The sequence below is a fragment of the Phyllostomus hastatus genome, unplaced genomic scaffold, assembly GCF_019186645.2.
Source record: "Phyllostomus hastatus isolate PE091 unplaced genomic scaffold, TTU_PhHast_1.1 phas_scaffold_182, whole genome shotgun sequence".
NCBI lineage: Eukaryota > Metazoa > Chordata > Mammalia > Chiroptera > Phyllostomidae > Phyllostomus > Phyllostomus hastatus.
The window spans coordinates 29,528,579-29,542,648 of NW_025334013.1; the positions used below are offsets into that span (position 1 = coordinate 29,528,579).

Sequence of the window (14,070 nt, forward strand, 5' to 3'; positions counted from 1 at the left end):
ACTATTACTTTGCTTCCCAAATCTCTTACAATTTTCCTTCTTCTCCATACCCACTATCACCACTCAGTCCAGGCCTTCTCATTGTGCTCTGGGCATGTCATTTCCTCTGCTTAAAAATCCTTCAGTGACTCCTCGTTGCCTCCAGCGGAAAGTCCAGACTCCTAGTCCAGGCCTGGTCCTAGTCCTAGACCTGGTGCCACACACTTTCGTCAGCCAGTGCTGAAGTGTTTGCAGTTTCTCGAATATGCCGGGCCCCTTTTGGGCCTTTGCCTGCGTTGTGTCCTTTGCTGAAAATGCCTGTCCGACACCACCTCCGCAAGATGCCTGCCTAATCTCCCAGGCCACTGTAATTGTGTCATCTCTATCCTCTCACACCTGTGCATAACTCTGCGGTTGTACTTACACTTCCTTTTACTTACCTGTCTTGTTTACTAGAGGACAGCTCCTTGAGGTGGAAACCAAAATGGAATAGTCAGATACCCTTCTGAAACTTCATCCCTAGATATCCCTAATGGCAGAGGAGAATGAGCATATACTATACAGCAACCTATTGCACCATAAACATTTTTTTAAATAAAAGTTTTTTAATCCTCACCTGCAGATATGTTTATTGATCGTAGAGAGAGAGGGAGGGAGGGCGGGTGGGAAAAACATTGATTAGTTGCCTCCCATATGTGCCTTGACCAGGAATTAAACCTACAACATAGGTATGTACCTTGACCAGGGATCGAACTCACAACCTTTTGTTGGATGGGATGACACTCCAACCAACTGAGCCACCGGGCCAGGGTACAGCATAAACATTTAAAAAGTTCTTTTTATTTTAAAAACTTGTTTGTGTTCTATTCCATAATACATGTGTATTATTTCAATACATTCTTCCCCATATCTTCATGCAAATTTGGCACTCCAGGAAGACACACTGTGTTTGTGCTGTGGCTTTGATTATCCCTGCCCTCTGTTATAACCCTGTACTGGGACTCAATTTGAGAAGCTTGGAATTAGTGGATTTAGGAAGAATGTTACCTGAAAATCATGAAAATGACCTGTACCTTGCTCTGAGGACCAGTAGAGAGTTGACCGCAAGTTTCCACTATGATTTTTCACCACATAGCATATGGATTTATCCATTGGGCTATGACAGGCACTGGCATGTCAGTTGAAGACAGGCCCCTGAATACGAGGTGTTGGCCTCATTCAGCAGCCCTCCCTCTCTGTCCCCAGCAGTCTCCTGACCTCCCTGCCTATCAGGCAGAAGTTTGGGGGCAGCCAAGTGTATTGGAGAGGATAATCCAAGTAAGAAAAATAAAGGGGAACATTTTTCTCATTTGCGAAACAAGGATAATTCAGATGATCTAGAGGTTGTAAAAGCCAAAGTCAAACATTAAGGCAGCAGGAGTAGTAACTGACATTTGTGTAACCTTTCAAAGAATGCTCTAACCTACATTGTTGCAGGAAGTAATTTTTTCTTGCATTGGTCCTGTAACATGTGTATTATCATAGATATTTAAAGAGTTAAGGAAACCGATTATCTTTTACTTGAGATTACACAATTAGTAAGAGGAAGACTTAGTTACTTAAACTCCTATCTTTTTTACCTTTAAGCCTATTGCTCTGTGTACCAAAATAAGCAAGGGCTTTGGTGAGAACAAAGGATGGGTTTTAGAGTCAGTTTCTCTTGTCAAAAAATGAGAATAATATTTACTTTAGAATAAGGCTGTTCCAAAACAATGCAGAGTACTGGCTGAATATTTTTTGTAAGGCCCCTGCTATATAAACAAGTTGATGGGGCCTGTGAGATATAATGATTTACTGATGAGGATTTATAATAATGGGGAAAGAGGAGATATTTATGTATTAGTTTATTATCCAATCAGTGCACATGAAGGTTCTTCATACTATCTAGACACAAGCTCTTTATGTTCAGGTTTAGGAACCATGTATTACTGGGGTTTTGTTTGACAAGTACATCATTCCTTAGCTAATTTCACATCTACCACCACATGAAGAAGGTAGCAATACTGCTATTGCTTACAGTGCCATGGCTCTCTGGAACCTGAAACCATGTTTTATAGGAGCCATATATATAAAACATGGTGGGGACTTCCGGTCAAGATGGTGGGGTAGGCAGACGTGGCTCACCTCCTCGCAAACCACATCTAATTTATAACTAAAATAAAGAACAACCATCACTGAAAACCATCGAAAATCGAGTTGAATGGAAGTCTGACAACTATGCAATTAGAAAAACCACATCCATCTAGACTGGTAGGAGGGGTGCAAATGCAGAGTGAGCCAGTCCCATCCCCACGTGTAGTGGATAATAATTTGGGGGGGTATCTCAGGAGCAGGGAGTCCTAGCCCCATACCAGGTCCGCCAGCCCAGAGTTCCAGGGCCAGGAAGATAAGTCCCCACAACTTGTGGCTGCAAAAAAACAGCAGGGATTGATTTAGTGGAAGAAACTTATGGAGCCCCAAGCAGTTCCTCTTAAAGAACTCACACACGGACTCATCTACTCACACTCACTCCCTCTGAGCTCCAGCAGGGGGATAGCAGCTTGAAAGGCAACAGTGGCATACAGGGAGGACCTGAAGTGTCTGGCATCAAGACGAGCAGAGGCCATTGTCGCTTTTCTGAACCTTCTGTGAACCTTTACCTCACAGAACCAGCAAGCTGGTGCCATATCTGAGACTCCATCAACCTAGCTAACACTGTTTGCCTCACCCTGGAGATCCCCTGAGACTCGTACCCACCCAATTTACAGGTCCACACAAGCTGCATTCCCATATGAATGGCTGGTGTTGGCTCATGCTTCACATCTTCCCAAACTCTATCGAACAAGCGGTAGCTGGCCTCAGTGAGCCCCAGGCCCAGTGCTAACAGCAGCCAGCCTAGATTCACAACTTGGCTTCCCCTGAGAATCTCCAAGCCTAGCACAAGTAGCAGCCATCTCAGATTGCTTTATAGCTCTGGCAGGGTGGCCCTAGGCAGAACACAGGTGGGGGCTGACCTTGCCTGCACCACTACCGGGGAAACCTCAGAGTCTATGCACCTAGTGGACAGCTACAGATCACATCAGAGCACCGCCATCCTGCCCCTGCACAGCTGATTCTCCACAGAGGGTGGAGGTTGGTGGTCAGTGGTCACAGCCAGTCACTGCAGCTGAAACGTAGTTACAGAATAGCCATGGGGATGTAAAATATGGTATAGGAAATGGAGTAGCCAAAGAACTTATATGCATGACCCATGGACATGAACAATGGTGTGGGGATTGCCTGAGGGAGTGGGGGTACTGGGTTGAAGGGGGCAAAGAGTGAAAAATCAGGACAACTATAATAGCATAATCAATAAAATATAATTGTAAAAAGGAAGAAATATAGATGGTATTGTCTGTTTGGTTCTTCAGTATCATTTGTTTCATGTGGGTTACGTCATTACTCCTGTAACCACATTAGCCTTACCTTTTATGCCGCCCATAAATACCGACTTCCACTGGCCCTCAGAGGTTGTGACTGTGGTTTGTTTATGGTGACCACAAATGTAAGTCTTACCCAGAGTATACAGGGAAAGTGTGAATTGTAATTAGTTCTCTACTTATGTTAAATTTACCGTTTGAACCTACTAAGACTGAATCATGAAAAAAAACCCAGAAAATCTGAACAGATCAATTACTAGTAAGGAGATTGAATCAGTAATCAAAAACTCCCCCCAACAAACAAAAGTTCAGGACTAGATGGCTTCACTGGTGAATTCTACCAAACATTTAAAGAAGACTTAATACCAGTACTTATCAAACTTTTCCACAAAACAGAAGAGGAGGAAACATTTTCAAACTCATTTTAATAGACCAGCAGTATCCTAATACCAAAACCAAAACACTACAAGGAAAGAAAATTACAGGCCAGTATCTCTGATGAACACAAATGCAAAATTCTCAACAAAATTTTAGCAAACTGGGCCTTCTGTCCAAGATGGAGGCACAGGTAGACACACTGTGCCTCCTCGCACAACCAAAATAAGGACAACAAAAATTTAGAAACCAAAAAAACAACCAGGACTGACAGAGAATTGAACTGTATGGAAGTCCGTCAACCAAGGAGTTAAAGTAGACACAATTCATCCAGACCAGTAGGAAGGGGGGAATTGGGCAGCCGGGTGGAGAGGGGTCGCAGCAAAAAAAAGCGGTGGCTGGCAGAACCCAGGTATACAAGGCGGCAGCAGGTGGACCCAGCAAGGCAGTGGATTGTGGACTGGGTGGTCCCACATTCAGGTGCACATAAACCAGGCAAAACTGGGAAGTGAGACAGACAGCACAATCCAGGGTCCCAGCTTGGGGGAATAAAGCCTCAAAATACCATTTGAAAACACCTGTGGGGGTTGAGGTGTCGGGAGAAACTCCCAGCTTCACAGGAGAGTTCGTTGGAGAGACCCACAGGGTCCTAGAACGTACACAAGCCCACCCACACAGGAGTTAGCACCAGAAGGGCCCAGTTTGCTTGGGGGAAGCAGCGGGAGTTACCGAAATCTGGCAAAGAGTGGATCAAGCACCATTGTTTCCTCTTGGACCCCTGTCCCACATACAGTGTCACAACGCAGCGACTCAGTGGACCTGCCCTGGTGAACACCTAAGGCTCTACCCCTCACTACCTAAAAGGCACGTCCAGACAAAAAAAAAAAAATGGCCCAAATGAAAGAACAGGTCAAAGCTCCAGAAAAAATATAACTAAGAGATGAAGAGATAGCCGACCTATCAGATGCACACTTCAAAGCACTGGTGATCAGGATGCTCACAGAATTGGTTGAATTTGGTCACAAATTAGATGAAAAAATAAAGGCTACACTAAGTGAAATGAAGGAAAATGCATAGGGAACCAATAGTGATGGGGAGAAAAGTGGGACTCAAATCAATGGAGTGAACCAGAAAGAAGAAAGAAGCAACCAAACAGAAAAGAATGAAGAAACAAGAACTCAAAAAAATGAGGAGAGGCTTAGGAACCTCCAGGACATCTTTAAACGTTCCAACATCCGAATTATAAGGGTACCAGAAGGGGAAGAGGAAACACAACAAGTGGAAAAGTTATTTGAACAAATAATAAAGGAGAACTTCCCCATTCTGGCAAAGGAAATAGACTTCCAGGAAATCCAGGAAGCTAAGAGATCCCCAAAGAAGTTGGACCCAAGAAGGAACACACCAAGGCACATCATAATTACATTAGCCAAGGTAAAAATGAAGGAGAGAATCCTAGAAGCAGCAAGAGATAAGGGGACAGTCACCTACAAAGGAGTTCCCATCAGACTGTCAGCTGATTTCTCAAAAGAGAACTTGCAGGGAAGAAGGGACTGGGAAGAAGTATTCCAAGTCATGAAAGGCAAGGACCTACATCCAAGATTGCTCTATCCAGCAAAGCTTTCATTTAGAATGGAAGGGCAGATAAAGTGCTTCTGAGATAAGGTCAAGTTAAAGGAGTTCATCATCACCAAGCCCTTATTATATGAAATGTTAAAGGGACTTATCTAAGAAAAAGAAGATAAAAAACATGTCCAGTAAAATGATAGGACACTCACAATTATTAACAACCACACCAAAAACAAAAGCAAACTAAGCAAACAACTAGAACAGGAACAGAACCACAGAAATGGAGATCACATGGAGGGTTAGCAACAGGGGGGTGGGAGGAGGAGAGGGGGGAAAAGATACGGAGAATAGGTGGCATACATGGTAGGTAGAAAATAGGGGGAGGGCAAGAAGACTATGGGAAATGTAGAAGCTAAAGAACTTATGACACATGGACATGAACTAAAGGGGAGAATGTGGGTGGGAGGGGTTGTGCAGGGTGGAGGGGAATGAAGGGGGGAAATGGGACAACTGTAATAGCATAATCAATAAAATATATTTTTTTAAAAAAGTAAAGTATTTTTAAAAAATTAAATAGAAATAAAACGTCCATACTACTCTAAGCAATCTACAGATTCAATGCAAATCCCTATCAAAATTCATGGTTTGAAATTTTATCATTTAAATATAAGCAGCACATCTTTTATCTATGTCTTCTGCATCTCTTTCAGGCCCACATGCATGGGTCTAAGAACTGTGCTGTCTTAGTGGATTATTATAAAACTAAATCAGATAATTAGGTCAACTGTCTGGCACATGGTTTATGGTCAGTAAATCTTAGTTTCCTTGTTCTTTTCACTACCACCCAGGAAGAAGATGTGTGGTTTTTTTGGGTTTTGTTTTTTGTGTTTTTATCAAAGAAACAATTGAATTGGAGCAGTCAGCAGTCACAACAGATCCCTGGTACAAAGTCTGTGAGAATTGCCTACATAGCTCAGGCCTAAGACTTTTGCAAGAGCTGAAGTAAATGACAAGACCCTGGATACAGAGTTAAATTGCAGTAATGTCAGGTCCAGAATCACTGATCAAACAGTAGAGTAGCCTTGTACATTCAAAATATATTGCTGTGCCCAGCACCAAGAGCTGAAAGGCAGGGCCTCCAGAGCTGAGAAATACCACAAATGCCAGATGGTGCAGATCAAGCAGTTCCTCTTCCTTGAAAGCGATGAAAGAAGCATGAGAGAGCACTGCTGGGTTTATCACAGATCGCTGTGAGGCAAAAACTCTATAGAAGCTCCAGTCTGCTTTGGAGTTCACAAAGAGCAGAGTCACGATGCTCAGGGCAGGCCGGATCAACAACACCCCCAAATGAGAGTGAGCGAAGGGTCTCTTGATACTGCAGAAAGAGCCAGCAGACCTGTAATAGTGGGGAGATGGGTTTGGAGGGGAGAGGCGGTCCTCCTTAAGAAGAAAAGTTTGCATCTTTGAGCTTAAAAGGATCTATGGCGGTATTAAGTAACCTTTCTTACATAAAGCCTACTTCAGAAAAAATGTTAAAATGAAAATGCTTAATGACAGAATAGGATTACTAAATCTAACCTAATCTGCTTCTTTCATTTCCTGAGTAGTGTCATTGTTCCAGAAACAGTCCCCTAGTAATTGGAGAAAAGCATCTTCGTTAGGAAGGAGGGAGAGGATGGGACTGAAGACGCAGGGGTGGGTGGGCTGTGCGCTGAGTCTTCGCATCTGTGTGGTCTTGCGAGTCCTCACAGCACAGCAGTATTGGCTGTCTTTGGTTGCTGTACTCGCTTGGAAGGAAACTAATGTTTATTACCTATTATTTGCCAGGCAGGGTGCTAAGCATCTTACATGGTCTTATTTCACTCTCACAGTCAGCTCCCTGACCTCTACATTAGTAAACCAGCACATGGAATGAGGGAGGGGGTATAGTGGGGGCTGATCTGAGTTCAGTTGTCTTTGAGAGAGTCAGCAATTAGACTGTTGGTGACAAGTGCCCATCACTGATCTGCAGAGTCCTCGGGAATAACTGTTGAAGTCCCTTCTCCATTTTCCCCAGCAGTCACCACCTCTCCCTCTACACATCCTGTCAGTTAACTTTCCAAGTGAAGGTAACCACTTAGTCACAATCCAACAAACATTTTGTTGAATACTTATATGAGATCTGTCCGGAAAAAGTCCAGCCATTGTTTATATAACAAGAACAGTTTGTGTGACATCGATGTATCCTGGCAACCAAGGAGAGTGGACTGGAATGTGCATGTGTGAACAATGACAACTTCACTGTGCTAGTCAGTAGGGATGGTAGATGCTGGTGAGTGAGCATGTGTACTCTGTGGCCATTGCATTAAAAATGACTGAGCAAGTAGGGCAACGAATCCGCATCAGATTTTGTGTCAAGCTTGAATATCCTCCATGGAAACTATTCGGATGATTCAGAAGGCCACAGCTATGGATAACTGGCGATTGGCAGCTTTGTCACAACAATAGCCCGCTCATGTATCACATCTCGTGCAGAGTTTTTTTGTGAAACATCAAATCATCTAGGTGACTCAGGCCCCTTACAGCCCAGATTCGGCACTCTGTGACTTCTGGCTTTTCCCAAAATTAAAATCACCTTTGAAAGGAAAAAGATTTCAGACAATCAGTGAGATTCAGGAAAATGTGACAGAGCAGCTGATGGTATTTGGGAAGAACTGTGTGAGGTCCCAAGGTGCCTACTTTGAAGGAGACTGAGGTATTATTGTCCTATGTACAATGTTTCTTGTATCTTCTTCAATAAATGTCTCTATTTCATATTACATGGCTGGATACCTTCTGGACAGACCTTGTGTATTCCACGCTGTGCATGGTGCTCTGGGCTATGCACTATGCTCAGTATTTATGGTCTAGGAGAGAAGGATATTTAAGTGCATAGTTACTCTTCAGTGTAATAAGTGTTAGGCCATAATGTTGTCCTAGTCATCATTGTATCCCTAATCCTAGGCCACTGTCTGGCACGTGACAATGAGACTGTCACAGTTAACATGCATTGAAAAAGAAACTATGGGCCAGGCATTGTACTAAGTACTTTATTCTCAGCATAATCCCCACAACAAGTTTATGAAGTAAGTACTAGTATAATCCCAAGATGTGGAAATTAAGGCACAGAGCAATTAAATAACATACCCAAAGTCACACAGCTAATAAGGGATAGAGTCAGGATATAATCCAAGCAGAGCGACTTTGTTGCCTCTAAACATTTGTTGGGTGAGTGGATGAATAAATGAGAGGAGGGAAGGGAAGGAGATGGGAGAGAGAGAGAGTATGTGGACAAGTGAGCAAGCTAAAGGTGAGAGTTGGCTCTGGGTAGGATGGGGTCCACAGGCGGAGTGGGTAGGTCCTTCTCTGCAAGGGAAGTAATCATGAAAAGCTTCTAAAGGAAGCAGTGTTTAAACCGAACACTGCAAGGTGAATAGCTAGTTGCTGGGCTGGGCAGGGCAGGGCAGGGCAGGGCAGGGCAGGCAGAGCGAAGGCCAGCCCTTCTTTTGGGTTAGATCCTTTCCCTCACACACAGACATTTCTCCTGTAGTGGTCCCATCGCCACGGTATCGTGAGTTTTTCTCTTATTCTAAGAAGCTTATATATACGCTAAAATATTTCCTATTCTCAAAAACCATAAGTTTCTTGTTTCTTTCCTCCAGTTATCACCCCATTTCTATGTCTCTATTTATAGCAAAGCTCCTAAAACTAGTTTATATCCCATGACTCCAATTCTTCTGTTTTCTCTTAAACCCAATGAAATTAGCATTTTGTCCCCTCACCCTGACCCCTCCAGTGAAACAGCTCTTTTCAAGGTCAGGAGTAACTTCACGTTGCCAGAACCAGCTGTCAGTCGAGGGGCCACACCAGTCGTGGGGCCACACCGTGTTTGACACGGTTGGTCCCTCTGTCCTTGAGCCACTTCCTTCTCTTGGCAACTGAGACATCACACTCTCCTGCTGCTTTTTCTGCCTCCTGGACTGCTCCTTTCAGGCTCTTGAGTGCTCTTCCCCCCACTTCCCATTTTAAGGATCAAATGCTGACCCTTCAAATTCATACATCAATCAAGGCACTCTCCCACTATAAATCATTCAGTGACTCGCCCCTATGACAGAGTCCAAACTTGAGCCAAGTGTCCAAAGCCTCCATGACCTGGCTGCCTGCCTCTGCCACCTCATCTTTCATGGTACATTTGTGGTGCTCAGAGGACAGCCAACCCCTCCAAATGGGCTTTCTCACCACACCCTCCCACGATCCCTGGGAATTGAGAATCAGTTTTTCCATCACTTGCCCAAGGTCACATAGCTTGCCAGTGTCCTCTGAGAATGTTTCTGACTCCAGATCCTATACTCTTCCCATTTACAACCCATTGCTTGGCCTGATTCCTTAAACTTGGTGCTTCTGAGTGAAGCAGAGAAATGGAAGTCTGGTGCCTTCTTTTGGACCCTAGTCTGTCCATCTGGATTTCCTCTGGAGAGTGCAGCAGTTCACACTCCTCACCCCAGGGGCTTGGTAGTCACGTTTGTAGGACAATGGGTGCTCTTACTGGTGGAAATGCTAAATCTCCCAAAATGAAAGGCCAGCTGCAGAGTATGAGAAGAAACAAGGGCTGAATGATTTGATCAGACATCTGTGGGGGCCTCCTGGCATTTGCAGTGTGAGTGCCTTAGAGAAACTAACTATTCTGGCCCGAGGGAGTTGGCAACTCTTAGTCTCAGTGGTTTTGACCGCAAACTGCCCCAGAGGTCCCAGCCTGCTGTATGACTCAGAATCCCCAACACTCCCCTATTCTTCTCTCACAGGGATGGTCGGGAGGCCACGTCTGAGGCATTTTAATTTGGTAATAACTTGACCGGCCCACTGTCCCCAGGGCTGTTGTGTTTTTGAAGTTACTGTTGCTCTCCGAATGGGAGGGGTTGATTTAGAGCTGCTTGTCTTTGTATGTGAGCACCTTGCTCTGCCACGGCAAGAGCCTCTCCTGCTGGGTTTTGCTCCCCTGCGCTCAGCTTGCCAGTGCTCCCTCTGCTGCATTGTAGATCACCGAGTCCATGGCCCCTGGACTGTCCCCTAGCCCTTATTCTTGGAGCACCTAGCGCAAATTTGATGGTGTCAATTCAGGAGGACAGAGGTAGCCAAAGGTTTGTCTCTTATGTACATGTATTTCTGTGATGCATTGCCTTAAAGAGGCAACTGCCATTCATCTTTCCTCTTGTTTGTGAAACTTTCTGGAATTCAGAAAGACCACAGAAGCCCACTGTGCAAGGTAGGCAAGCAGATGGTGGGGGGGTGGAAGACAGGGTATGAGGGACTCATTGCCTCGCTGCGTGCACACACCCTCCTTGACCCCTCCTCTGACCCATCCCCCATTGCACAGACCACTTGTGCGCTACCCCCGGACTCTGTTTCCCTCTGTGATGGCACACACTGTTGTCCGTGCCGGTGGTAGTACCATGATAAGAGCTCCTGCACTGGTGTGAGAAATAAGTTCAAATCCAGTATCTGCCACTTGCTAGCTGTGTGGCTTTGGGTAAGTCTCTTCATCTTTCTGAGCTTGTATGGAAATTAATAATTAATAGCACCTACTCACATGGCTGTTGAGAGGAGTAATTGAAAAAATCTGCAAAGTTTTAATCCCTGAGCCTAATCCAAAAGCTTCCAGTATGTTTAGTAATTGAACTGAAGTTTATGTTTTGTTTCTGAAATATAGTTGTTTACATAAGAAAATATATTTATGTAAATTACCTTGTTAAGTTTTTGACTTTATTTTGGCTACCAAATAAAGTCCCAACTCTGGCTTGTCGCTCAGTATTTGCTTTTGCATTTCAGGCTTTAAATTTCATTGATAGGGAAAGCTAAAAAAAAAAACAACCCGTAGATTTCTAGAAGAACTGGCACATGCATACAGATGGGTTTGTCTAATTTGAACTAACTGAGCAGTTACTTTGTGGAGGGCCCTGGGCTAGGCCCTCAGGGGCACAGGAGTGACTCACACATGGTACATGACAGGCCGCAACATCATCATTTCTAGCTCTCTAGTACAGGCGCCAGCACCCCCCAACCCCGGCCCCCAGTACCAGCTCCGCCACCTTATATGACCCCACCTAACCCCTGAGGAAGGCAGCCTGAGGGGAAACTTGCCCCGGGGCCCCAGCACACTAGAGGAGCTGGGCGTCAGAGTGATCAGAGTTTTGGCATTGGGCCCAAGGCTGGAGGCGGGGGAGGTTGGCACTGGGAACTGGCAACCAGCCAGGACTTCCCAGGTGCCCCAGTGTGCAGGGCCTGCAGCCCCAGTAGTCACTGAATGTGCCCTGTTCTTCCGGTGCTGTTTTCTCTAGACTGCTCCAGCCCCGCATTGAACACACAAAGACATCGAAGCCCAAAGATGTGAGGTGACTACACTCATACAGCAGCAAAACCAGGGCTAGAGCACACAAGTCTTCTGAAAAATATTCAGCTATCTCTAACTTGTGGGCTCCTAAGATTGTCTCGGTTCCCACCCTAGTATAGTGAGACTGTCAGGGTCATTTCGTTCCTTCATAAAATTATAGGGGTCTCCTGTATACCCATTCCTGTGCGAGGTACTGGGGACGCAGGGTTAAATCTTGACTCTGAGCTCAGGAAACCACAGTATAAAGAGGGAGACCCGCTACCAACAATCACAGCATAGTACAGCAAGTGTCTATGGGGGTAAGCATGTAATGTGGGTGGCAGGGGGCAGACTGTAGGAACGCAGAGGGGGCATTTAGCCCAGTCTGGAGGTCAGGAAATTACTCCCAGCAAAGTTGACATTTGAGCTTAGTTTTCAAAACCCAGTAGGCAAAGCCAAGTGGAGAAAGAGAAGGAAGCACATTCTAGGCAGAGAGAATAGAAGAGCACAAGAGATGAAGAGCGGAAGAGATGTTTATCTCCAATAAACATCTAACGATTTCAGTAATAGCCCTAACATACAAATGATCTGTATTCAGGGCACCATGAGCCGTCCCCACTGGCTGGAGAGAATTGAGGCAGGTGAAGCTGGATGTGTAGGAACGTAGGAGTGTTGAGAGGGCGATGCTGCTGACTTCTTTCTCAAAGCCTGAGCAGCTCTCTCATTAGCTCTCCAGGCTCCACTCCTCCAGTCTGAGAGCCTGGATGGAGTTCCTGATGCTCTTGGTATTATTACTACTGCAGAGAATCTGTTCAAATGCAGTGAGTTCCTTTTACCAAATTCCACCGACAGGCTTTGCTTATTTGCCTACCTATTCCTCTAGGGTTTTTGATTTGGGGGCAGTTTACCCCCATGAAGCCTTGGTGTGCAAGAGGGACTTAAGTGCCGGTTGTGGGGAACGAAGTTTTATGTCAAGTTTAAATACCTACAGTTCTTCATAAATTAATAACCCACTGACTGCTGAGTGCCTGGCAAGCCATGACTTTCCTTTTCTTCCCATAGGCCTGCAGAGTTAGCCACCAAGTACGCAAACTTTTCAGAGGGAGCTTGCAAGCCCGGCTATGCTTCTGCCCTGATGACTGCCATCTTCCCCCGGTGAGTGCTCCTCTTTCTTCCCGGTCTACGCAGCCTGGCTGGCCCATGGCGCACGAGCCAGAAAGCCTGCCCTCCTGGCAAGTGGTGCGCTCCAGAGAAAACAAGATTCCGTTTTAACTTCCTTTCTGCATCCTCCGGTCTATGGGTACCTGGAAAGGGCTTTGCTTTTAGTTGGTTCCCACCCCAATTTCACTCTATGGCCTTGCTATGCCTTACCCCTCTGTTCACCTACCGGCACAGCTTGTTTCTGTGGCGGAGAGGGAGGAGGTAGAATGTGTGTGGTTGCCCTGTGGGAGCCAGGTGCCCAGAGGCAGCCGGACAAAGCTGTCCAGCACAGAAGCTCCTAGTCGTGGTATCAGTGGCCAGACTTTTTTGGAAGCTGGAGAGACCACAGAGGAGTTTCTGAACCTGGCTGTTGTGGCATCTTCTCTTTTTGTCCATTTTGCTTTCTGGATTCCTGATTTCCTTGATATTAGGCTTGCTGAGAAAAGCTGTGTCAAACCCTGGCAGTTCCTTTTACCAAATTCTGCTGAGGGGACCTCAGTTACTTATCTGCCTTTTCCTTTCGGGTTTTCGTTTCCTGAAGCCTTAGTATGGAGAAGGGCCTGAGGTGCTGAGGTGGTCTTGCCTGCGGCCTGGAGTGTGGTGAGACTGTCCAGGACCATTTCGTTCCTTCAGGAAGTTGTGGGGGTGTCTGACCTGGAAGGGCTTGAGGAAGGGCTGCTGGGGACCCTATGGGAGTTGGGATTCAGCACTTGGATCGCCGGAGAGCCCTAGGGGTGGGCTCAGATCCTGGGGAAAGGGCATGCACCCCTCCTTCGGAAGGCTGAGGTTAGGGCACACAGTGTGCTTGCACAGCGATGCTGAGAAACACTTGCCCAAACGTAATTCAGGATGTTTGGGTTTTATGCTCCTTTTCTTTTTCTAACTGAGCGATGCCAGCTTGGCTCCTTGTGTAAAACGGGGTCTCTGCTGCCTGAATATCTGGTGTTCAGATAGAGCTCTCTTTGTCCAGGGTTTGCCTCTTAATTGATTCCAAACATTTTGCTTCCCGCAACTTTTCACTGAGCACCTCTGAAGTGTCTGGCTCCATGTTCCATATTCTCACGTGTGTTTTCTCAGGCCTGTGTGACCCGGTCCCCTGGGCCAGACACCTGTGAGTTCTCTTTGACT

General features: G+C 45.7%; 1 protein-coding gene across 4 annotated transcripts in view; it reads left to right on the plus strand.

Annotated features, from left to right (window-relative positions):
* ST3GAL3 (ST3 beta-galactoside alpha-2,3-sialyltransferase 3) overlaps nt 1-14,070 on the plus strand; it is a 173,870-nt gene that overhangs the window by 94,356 nt on the left and 65,444 nt on the right. For all 4 annotated transcript variants that reach the window (XM_045859365.1, XM_045859368.1, XM_045859367.1 and 1 more), the window contains one exon: nt 12,805-12,897. In XM_045859365.1, the coding sequence (XP_045715321.1) occupies nt 12,805-12,897 (93 nt within the window). The remainder of the gene's footprint in view (nt 1-12,804; nt 12,898-14,070) is intronic.